The 10,676-nt window shown below is 39.4% G+C and overlaps 1 protein-coding gene across 1 annotated transcript; it reads right to left on the bottom strand.

Annotated features, from left to right (window-relative positions):
- Positions 1 to 1,587: 1,587 nt before the first annotated feature.
- Positions 1,588 to 2,322, bottom strand: LOC133285790 (secreted RxLR effector protein 161-like). Its single transcript, XM_061483073.1, has one exon. It carries the CDS (start codon positions 2,320 to 2,322, stop codon positions 1,588 to 1,590), a length of 735 nt encoding a protein of 244 aa, XP_061339057.1.
- Between the last annotated feature and the right edge of the window lie 8,354 nt (positions 2,323 to 10,676).

Raw genomic sequence — 10,676 nt, 5'->3', positions numbered from 1 at the left:
CTAAAATAGAAAAAAAAATTAGATGACATAACTATAAAAAAAGTGGGTAGAATAAGTAAAATAAATTGTATTATTTTTTTTTTCTTTTTTAGTAAAAAATGTACTGAGGAATATTACTACTGAAGATATTTTTGACTGCTGGAGGGTGTCTCATGCTATATTATTTTTCTTAAATCTGATTGGGATTTAAGATAAAGTTTTTAAGTATTTAAGGAGACGATCGCCATCCCTAACCCCTCATAGTCCCCACTAAGCTACGGTAAAGGGTTTTTTTCTTTTTTTCCTCCATAAAGTGCTAGGGGGTTGCCAAACATTCATGGTGCAGAGGCACACCCTCAATATTGATAATTAAAGACTATATAAGTTTGTAAAGTAGCATTAGTAATGGTGATTCACCTTTAAGATTTTAATTTGTCATGCATACTATACGTACCATAACAAAAGGAAAGAGAAAGCTCATGGGGATATTTACGTGACAAACCACAAGTCTAAATTAAATTTCAGGGATGCCACATAACTTGGTTATCTAGTACATGACTATAGTCATAGATATTAAAAACGTCATTTATACGCTGATGATCAAATTTGGAATCTTTCTTTTTTTTCTTTCTTCCTTCTTATGTTGGGCTCTTCAAAATAAATCCTAAATAATATTTCTCTACCTTCTTTATTACACCATTGAGTACATGCATGTGTCAAACTGATCATCCTTGTTACTTTATGTATACAAGTCAGAAGGGGTTTAGATGCAGACTTGTCATACCTTGTACGCGCAGAAAATAACCCATTTTTTTTTTTAGTTTAATATTTGTAATTAAGAACATGTTTAAAACATTATATGATAGTTACATCAAACTTAAAACAGAGGGGGGGGGGGGGGGGGGGGGGGTGGATTCAATTTTGTAGAACTTAAAAAGAATATCTTCTTAAAGAATTATCATTATTTTTTATTCAAAATTTATTCAAATAATATTAATTAACTCCATCGGTTGTAACCTTGGGAGACAGTTGCAGAGTTATTTGACAGCAAAACTGTAATTGACACTGTCACATAAAATAAAAGATTCCTTTGGAAGAACTTTTTTATTTTCCCTCCTTTTTACAGTTTTAGCAGCAAAGGACGCTGCCCCAACAAGGTACTATGTTACAGTAATGGACTTGGAAGGGTTTTCCGGATTATTAAGTAATCGGGGCTTGTGTACGGATCAAAATGTCATGTTTCATAATCACTGTTTGCACGATATGTGGCAAACATATACTATTTTGCCACGTTATAAAGATAAAGATTCCCGTGATATTTCACATGTTCTCTTAATGGTGTTTTTCTCACAAACAAGATATACACACAATTTTCTGTATATATCTCTATTGTATTACTGATTCTACCAAGCCCATTTTCAAGAGTTACAATGTGTTTTTTATAAGCAACAGCAAATGATTAAGAATAATAATAATTAACATAGGAAATCTAAACATATTAATTATCAACTAACATATGCCTAGGGACACACCATAAACCAAAACAAAACCCTTCATATTTCTATTTTCTTTTATTTAAATTAAAGATTAACCTAACAAAACTCCCCCTTAATCTTTAATATCTCTACTGTCCTTCATGCCCATCTTTTTCTTACAATTTTCTAACAGCAATGTCGGCAGTGGCTTTGTAAAGATGTCACCAACTTGATCTCGGCTTGCAACATGATTTAGCTTCACTTTTCCATCTTTAACTTGATCCTGGATAAAATGAAATTTGACATCAATATGTTTGCTCCGCTCATGATTGACCGGGTTCTTAGCTAACTCGATCGCGGACTTGTTGTCAACTCGAATCTCGGTTGGGCTGACTTGCTCTTGCTCCAGCTTGCTTAGTAAATTCCTCAGCCATATTGCATGGCAAACACACCAAGATGCCGCAACATACTCGGCTTCACATGTAGACAGGGTCACAATGGGTTCCTTCTTTGACACCCAAGTAAACGCCGTGTTTCCCATGAAGAACACATAGACAGCCGTGCTCTTCCTATCATCAACATCTCCGCACCAATCACTGTCTGAATAACCCGTCAGTTTGTATTTGTCCGACTTCGAGTAATGAAGTCCTTGTGAGATTGTTCCCTTCACATATCTCAGAATTCTCTTTGCCGCCTTCCAATGAGTATACTTCGGCTCTTCCATAAATCGGCTTATTATTCCAACACTCATACACAGATTCGGCCTCGTACATGTCAAATATCTCAAACTTCCAACTAGACTCCGGTAGTAACTCGGATCAACTCTCTCTCCTCCATCATACTTCGAGAGTTTCAAACCGGGTTCCATTGGCGTTGAAACCGGGTTCCATTGGCGTTGAAACCGGGTTGCAGTCTATCATTTTGAACTTATTCAGAATGTCCTTCACATAGGCTTCTTGAGATATGAAGATTTCGGATTTGTGTTGTCTTACTTCTAGACCAAGAAAGTATCTCATCAGACCGAGATCCGTCATCTCGAATTCTTCCGTCATTCTCTTCTTGAAGTCTTTTATCATTCATTTATCATTACCCAGAAAAATTAAATCATCAACATATAAGGCAACAAGTAAAATTTTACCTTTCTTCTTCTTTATATAGAGAGCATGTTCATATGGACACTGCTCAAATCCATCATTCTTAAAGTAATTATCAATCCTCGTGTTCCAGGCTCTTGGGGCCTGCTTCAAACCATATAAGGCTTTCTTTAATCTCAACATTTTTCTTTCTTCTCCGACTTTCATGAACCCCGGAGGTTGTTCGAGATACACCTCTTCCTCGAGTACTCCATTTAAAAATGTTGATTTCACATCCATCTGATAGATTGGCCATCCAAATTGGGTTGCTTGAGAAATCAGCAGCCGTATTGTCTCCATTCTTGCTACGGGTGCAAACACCTCGTCATAGTTTACTCCAGCCTTCTGCTTATACCCTTTCGCCACTAGCCGGGCTTTGAATCTCTCTATCTCCCCTTTAGCATTCATTTTCTTCTTGTAGACCCATTTTACACCAATTGGCCGACTTCCCTTTGGTAGCTCGGCTAACTCCCACGTCTTGTTATTTTCTATCGCCTTCATTTCCTTCTCCATGGAAGATTGCCATTTCTCATCTCGGACAGCTTCCTCGAAGCTCAACTCCTCAGAATCTGCTAACAGAAATATTAGGTGTGCTTCATTGGTTGAGTCATACAAATCTTGTAGGCTTCTCAATCTCAGTTGTCTTTGCTCTTCATCACTATCAGAGTCATTCGAATTCTCTAGAATCTGGGTCGAATGTTGTCCGACCTCAATTGATATGTGTCCGGGTTCCACATTGACCCCGGATGGACTACTCCAGTCCCATCCATCTTCCTCATTTACTTTCACATCTCGACTCACCAACACCCTTTTACTGACGGGGTCCAGCAACTTGTACCCCTTCGTCTTCTCATCATAACCAATGAATACAAACTTCTTACTTTTGTCTTCAAGCTTCATCCTCAACTGATCCGGTATGTGTGCATACGCAACACTCCCAAAAATTTAAAAATGACCCACTGAGGGCTTCAAACCACTCCACGCTTCCTGCGGCATTTTATCATTCAGACTCGAATGAGCACATCGGTTCTGCATGTACACTGCACACTGTACGGCTTCTCCCCAGAACTCCTTTGGCATGTTCTTTGTTTTCAGCATAGATCAGACCATATCCATGATAGTCTGGTTCTTCCTCTCAGCTACTCCATTTTGCTGGGGTGAGTATGGCGCGGTCAGAAACCGCATTATCCCGTGTTCTTCACAATATCTTTTAAACGCTATTGACACATACTCCCCACCTCGGTCTGAACGGACCGATTTGATGTATCTTCCAGTTGTTTTTCAATCATCACTTTAAACCTTTTCAAGGTATCCAGCACCTAGGATTTTTCTTTCAGAAAATAAACCCAAGTCTTACGACTAAAGTCATCAATAAATGAGACAAAATACCTTTTTCCACTGAAGGACCCCGGAGTTATGGGTCCACACAGGTCGGCATGAATAAGTTCCAGAGGCTGCTTAGCCGGGTATCTCGTCGTCTTTTGGAATGGGCTCCTTGCATGTTTTCCCAATACGCTGTCCTCACAAAACTTTCCTTCAGAGTTTATCTTTGGCAGTCCCACCACCATGTTCTTCTTCATCATCTTGGTCAGACCACCATAGTGAAGGTGTCCAAACCGTCTATGCCACAAATCCATCTTATCTTCTACCCCGGCTTGCAGACAGCCGACCTCCACGCTCCTCACTTTCAGTTTGTACATCCTATTCTTCTCCATCTGAACTCGGGCTATCAACCGCCCTTGCTTATCTTTCAATAGTAGAACTCGGTCTGTCATTAGAACCGAGTAACCCTTCTCCATCAGTTGTCCAATGCTCAATATGTTACTCTTGAGCTCGGGCACGTAATACACGTCCTGAATCGTTCCAACCCGTCCGTCCTTTTGTAGAAAACAGACCGTACCACGACCTTTTACATCAATTTTGGACGCGTCTCCAAAAGAGACATGTCCGGCTTCCACCGTCCTCAATTCTTTGAACAAATGTTTGTAACCACACATGTGATTACTGGCACCAGTATCCAAGTACCACTTTGTCTCACTCTTCGAGCTAGTTTCACCATGTGCTAAAATCAGAACTCCTCCATCTCTTATTTCTCCTTCTGCAACAAAGTTTGAAGTCTCGTCAACTCTCCTTTCATCTCGGCAATCCTTAGCGAAATGCCCAACTCGTCCACAGTTGTAGCATCTGTCCGAGTTGCAATCCTTTGAATAATGGCCATACTTGCCACACTTATAACACTCTACATTACTTTGATTTGACCACCGGCCTCTTCCACCTCGGCCACGTCCTCTTCCTCTCCAGTTTTGCTGACTCGGCTCAACTCTTTCTTCATTTTTCACCTCATGACCTCGGCCACAACCACCTCGGCCATTTCCACGTCCAGCTCGTCCACGACCTCTACCTCGGACGTTCTGAGAATAGAGCGCCTTCTCATCCTTAATGGTTTCTTTTGTCTGGAGTGCTTGCTCAAGAGACTCCTCATTTTTCTTCTTCTTGCGCTGTTCATGCGCCTCAAGGGAACTTGCTAGCTCGTCAACAGAGAGCGTAGACAAGTCCTTGGACTCCTCGATTGCACACTCCACGTTCTCGAAATTGTCTATCAATGACCTCAGAATCTTTTCTACTACTCTGGAGTCGGCCAACGCCTCTCCATTCCGCTTCAACTAGTTCACAACAGTCTGAACCCGGGTGATGAAGTCCGACACTTCTTCGGTCTCCTTCATTTTCATCCCCTCCAACTCTCCTCGAAGAGTTTGAAGCCTGACCTGCTTCACACGGTCAGCACCTTGGTAGACCGTCTCCAATATGTCCCAGGCCTCCTTTGCCGTTGTTGCGCCTCCAATCTTTTCAAGACCACCGCTTTTTTCAACAGCTTGAAACATCATAAAGAGTGCTGCTGCATCCTTTGTTCTCGTCGCACTCAATTGCTTGAGTTGATTTGTTGAATATCCTTCTGTTGTTTCAGGTTCTACGAACCCATTTTATACTAACCCCCAACTGTCATAGGCTCTTAGAAGAGCCTTCATTTGGATGCTCCAGTTTTCATAGTTCACCTTTGTCAGGCAGGGCACTGGCAGACCATTTAACAGCAAAAAGGAATAATCGAAGCCTGATAGCACTGGCAGACACTCCATTGTGCTTGGTAGTGTCACAGATCATCAGAAATCGATCTATGAACTCATGAGGATCTTCCTCCTCAGCACCAGAAAACTGAACCCTTTCCACCAAAGTAATCAAGGATGGCTTCAGCTCAAAATTGTTTGCCTCCACCGTCGGCCTGATTATACTTGAATTTGGCCTATTGAACACCGGAGTCAGAATGGTGTCCAACAATCGTGGATGTGGGTTATTTGCATTGTTGTTACCCGCCATCTCTTGTACTGGTTGTACAGGTTCTCTATTGAAATCTTCCCAAATTAACTGCTTGGCAACTTTTCTCAGTCTCCTCTCAATCCTTGTAATTTCAGGATCAAATACAAAGTCTTTAGGAGCAAGTCTACCTCGCATAAAACTCAGAAAATTATGTTAGTAGCACCTGCAGAACACAGGACAAGATAAAACATGATAAAATAAAAATAAAAATCCAATCTCAAAGATCAACTGTTATGTATAATATTGGAATTAACAATCCCCGGCAACGGCGCCAAAAACTTGATTCTCACCGGCAAGTGTATCGATCGCACAAGTAATATAGAAAGTAAGTAGAGTATCGTCTCCACAGGGATTGTAAACCAAGTACTACAATAACCAGTCCCATTAAGTTGGAAAAATCGGTTTGTTGTTTGGAAAAATTGTGAATTGATTTTGAGTAACAATAAGAAATAAAAGTAAAGACTTGTTTTTGAATTTTTATTTAAGAGAAATAAAACAATAACAATGAGAATTGATTTTAAAAATATGAGAAAAACATTGTAGCTAGAGCGCACTCACCTTATGATCCCCACTTCTTACTTTGGATTGATTCACAATACTTATTCATATAATTACTCGGATAAATTATTATATAAGAATATTTATTAGTTAACCCTCAATTCCTTGCAAGGTTAACCCTTTAATCCCCAATTGGAACCCCAATTCCTTGCAATGTTCCTCATGGTATTAAGCAATGAACGCAATAATTTAAGCATCCGCAATTAAATACACATCTATTCCTAGCATGCATACCAATTGTTATCCTATCCCCTTTCAAGATCAAAACCCCAATATTCCTATCTAGGGTTCTAACCCTCAAACTATTCTTAACTATCAGATTGATCAGTTCTAATAAAGAAAATAGAACATATACACAAGATAGAGACAAAGATAATTATATAAATGAATAAAACTAAATCAATCCATCGTAACAAGGGTTCACATAGGGCTCGTGACCCTAACTACAATAAAAGATAACTAGCCAAGCATAATCATGGCTAAAAATTCAATATTCAATAACAGCATAAAATTAAAGTTAAATAGATGAAGAAGAAGAACTGTGGAAGAATCCTCCTGAGCTCTGCCGTCGGCCTCTTTCTGAATGGAATGCGATATATTTTAGGGTTCTGTCAAGAGGATATATTTATAAACCTCTTTTCCTTCTTCTAAAAATACCCTTCGCACAGCAAGGTATAATTTCCCGCAAACCGGCACCAGTTGGCGCCGGTACGGCGCCAGTTTGCGCCGTGCCTCTGTGCAAAATTGCAAAGTCGGAATCGAATCTTCGTAACATGGCGCCAGTTGGCGCCATCCTTCCACTTTTTGGGCGCCACTTGGCGCCACTTTCTTGGCGCCATCTTGCGCCACTTTTGGGTGGAATTGGAGCCACTTTGCTTCACTTGGGCGCTGGTTGGCATGGTGGCGCTAGTTTGCGCCAATTCTCTGGACTTTGTACTATGCAACATGGAACTTTCCTGTGTGTGGAGTCGCGTTAAGAGGATTTTTATAATTTGTAATTTTCACTCCTCTTTTTCCTATAAAAACACAACCAAAAGGTGAATATTATTGACATAGAAAGAATCAATATAAATAGCAAATATTTATTTAAATTGCTCTCATATGACTCAATTCTTATCAATTTTAACACAGAAAAACCACATTTGCCAGAGGCACATCAAATCATTCCCAGATTTAAACGTTGCTGTCCCCAGCAATGTACAAGACTCATTCCCGGAAACAGTTAATTAATCCAACATAACATCACACAGACAATCAATAGATCACTATGCTAAGCATGAATGAATCAATGCAAAGAACTCCTAACAATGTCTTCTATTCTCATGAAAATATCAGAATCTAGCTTGAACACCCCTCACCAAGATAAACATATAACGCTCAGCACTCAAGTGTTTGGGGGATTAACAATCACTCAATCCATCACAACAATAACATTACCATAAGCTTGATCATTTTTCTAAAAAATTCTTAAAAATGAAGAATCAAACACATGCATCAATTGATCAAAAAGACTTCACAGGTCGTAACTTGGTCGGGTTAATGGGTAGGAATATATGGAAAGTAGCTCAAACAACACTGAGACTGAAAAACTGATATTATTTCATTTTTAACACATTCAACTCAATGATTTTGCTCCACTAACATTCCCACAGAATTTCGGGAATTAATTCCTTTCAGCCACTTTTTCTTTACATTCACCCTTTTTCTTTTTCTTTTTTTTCTTTTTCTCCCTTTGTTTTAAGGGCACAGATGAAATTTTACCTCCCCTAATTACTTGACCTTTGTGGAGCTTACCTCAATTTCTTTATTTTATTTTTAACACATCAGTAATTCAATCTCAATTAAGGTAAGTCACTTGGATATAGGCTAAGCCATCAATCAGGCCACAGGTCATTATCAATAAACTAAGTTCAGGCTCAAGGGGCTAGCAATGGAAAAATTGATACAGGTGGGTTATTTTGGCCAATAGCTAACAAGAACAAAATGCCTTTATCATATCAACCAATGCATGCATAACAAAGAAACAGATCAAGTTCTAAAATGCTATCGCAGTGAGGTCTCTCAGAATAAAATAAGTGTTTAAGCACAAAACCTCACTAGCTATGATGTCAAGCTAGACTTCTACAAGAAACATCAGGCATCATTAATCATTCAATCACAAAATTCAGACAAACGAGCAATCATGAAGTCTACTCATGCCCATACAATATCATGCCAGAAGTTCATACAAAACATGTTTTCTAAGAATTCAGTCAAGCACATTAACTAGATAAGCACATTTAAACCTGAGAATTGCTTGAAATACAAATCACTATTTTTTTATTTTTTTTAAATAAAAATAAAGAACACACAAAATACTATAAAAAAAAATAACTAAGAAATTTAAAAGAGTTAGAATATCTCCCCTGATAGAAGGATTGCAGCAGTTCTAAGATGCAAGCCTACCATTCTCAGATTTAGAGAATTATTGTCCTCAGCAATAATTAAACCACAAGAAGGCCGAAAAACCTGCACAATGGAACAAACAATGGCATATAGAAGAAACTATAATGCGCACATTAAAACATCAGAGAAAAATATACTAACACAAAGCAACTAAAAAAAATACGAAACAGAAAAATAAACTAATATACAAAATCTCCGTCAGCAAGGAGATATACTCAACCCTCCATGTCATCCCCCTCAGCAGCGTGGGATGACTCAGCAAATGGAGGATCTGGTGGTGCTGGATGTCTTGGTGTATGAGACCACAATTCCCAGATTTATTCCAAACCATGAAGCCATGTTAAGAATTCTTTGAAGCTTTGGTTTTTCTGAGAGATAGAGTCTCGGTGTCTCTTGTCAAACTTCAGCTCCCGGTGTCTCTTCCAACGCGTATCAAAGAGTTTGATCACCTCCTTTCTCAGTACCTTCTTCCGTATAGGATGACGCTTCCCTTGGGGTTTTCTCCCATGTTTGTCATCATCTTCATTGAGAATTTTGTTGGTATGGGAAAATGGATCTTTATTTTTCAATGCAGTTTCCTCTTCCTTCAGTGCTTCAATCACCGCCTCCTTATTACCCAAGAAGACATTTTTTTGAGGTTGAGGAAGCTCCTTCAAATCCACCTTCATGGCACCATATTCCTTGGCATCATCCGCTACACTTCGTTTTTCCTTTAAGACTTCAAGACGAAAACAATCGTCTTTGTGAGAAGACTGTTTTAGAGAATCAAAGACGTTGATGGTAACGGTCTCATCATTCATCCTTAACTCAAGCTTTCCATTTTCAACATCAATCATGGCCCGAGCAGTGGTCAAGAAAGGTCTACCCAGCAAAAGAGGCATCTCAGCTCCCCCTTCCATGTCCAACACTACAAAATCAGCAGGAAAGATGAACTTGTCAACCTTTACAAGAACATCTTCAATAATACCATTAGGCTTCCTCAAAGACTTATCAGCAAGTTGAAGAGATGCCAAAGTGGGCTTCAACTCGGTGATCCCCAAGGATTTACAAACAGAAAGGGGCATCAAATTAATGCTAGCCCCAAGATCGAATAATGCTCTGCCAATTTTTATGTCCCCAATTTCAATAGAAATTTTGAAACTCCCTGGATCACTGAGTTTGGGTGGGAACTTCTTCTGTATGATAGCACTACACTCCTCAGTGAGTGTTACAGTTTGGCATACCTGCAGCTTATGCTTTTTTGATAACAAGTCCTTCATGAACTTGGCATAATTGGGCATGCAAGCCAGAGCTTCAGCAAAGGGAATGTTGATATGCAATTTCTTGAATATATCCAGAAATCTTTCATAATGCTGTTTTTGAGCATCTTTCTTAAACCTTTTCTGGATAAGGTGCCATTGCCCTCACATATTCTGGTTTCAGTTCAAACTTCTTCTTTGCAACTGGCTTTTCCACTTCAGCAGGTTTTTCAATTTCTTTTTCTTTTTCTGGCTCACCTGCTGTATCCAGCTTCTTTTCAGCTTCCACATTTATTCTCGGCTTTTCTGGAGCTGCTACCACTTTACCACTTCTAGTGGTGACAAACATACAATCCTCCCTTGGATTACCTGGAGTTCTATCAGCAACTTGCTTGGCCAGCTGGCCAATTTGATTCTCCAGATTTCTGATCGAAGCACTTATGTTTCTGGTATTAGCCCTAGTCTCTTCCATGAAA

This window comes from Gastrolobium bilobum, unplaced genomic scaffold (assembly GCF_033153095.1).
Source record: "Gastrolobium bilobum isolate Gb01-03AN ecotype WA unplaced genomic scaffold, APGP_CSIRO_Gbil_v1 utg39446, whole genome shotgun sequence".
Classification (NCBI taxonomy): Eukaryota; Viridiplantae; Streptophyta; class Magnoliopsida; order Fabales; family Fabaceae; genus Gastrolobium; species Gastrolobium bilobum.
Note: the sequence above shows the minus strand (reverse complement) of the source record. Positions and strands in the feature narration are given on the sequence as shown.

What these genes read in the sequence shown, in the direction of transcription:
- LOC133285790 (XM_061483073.1), bottom strand. Translation starts at nt 2,322, where the DNA reads ATGGAACCCGGTTTGAAACTCTCGAAGTATGATGGAGGAGAGAGAGTT.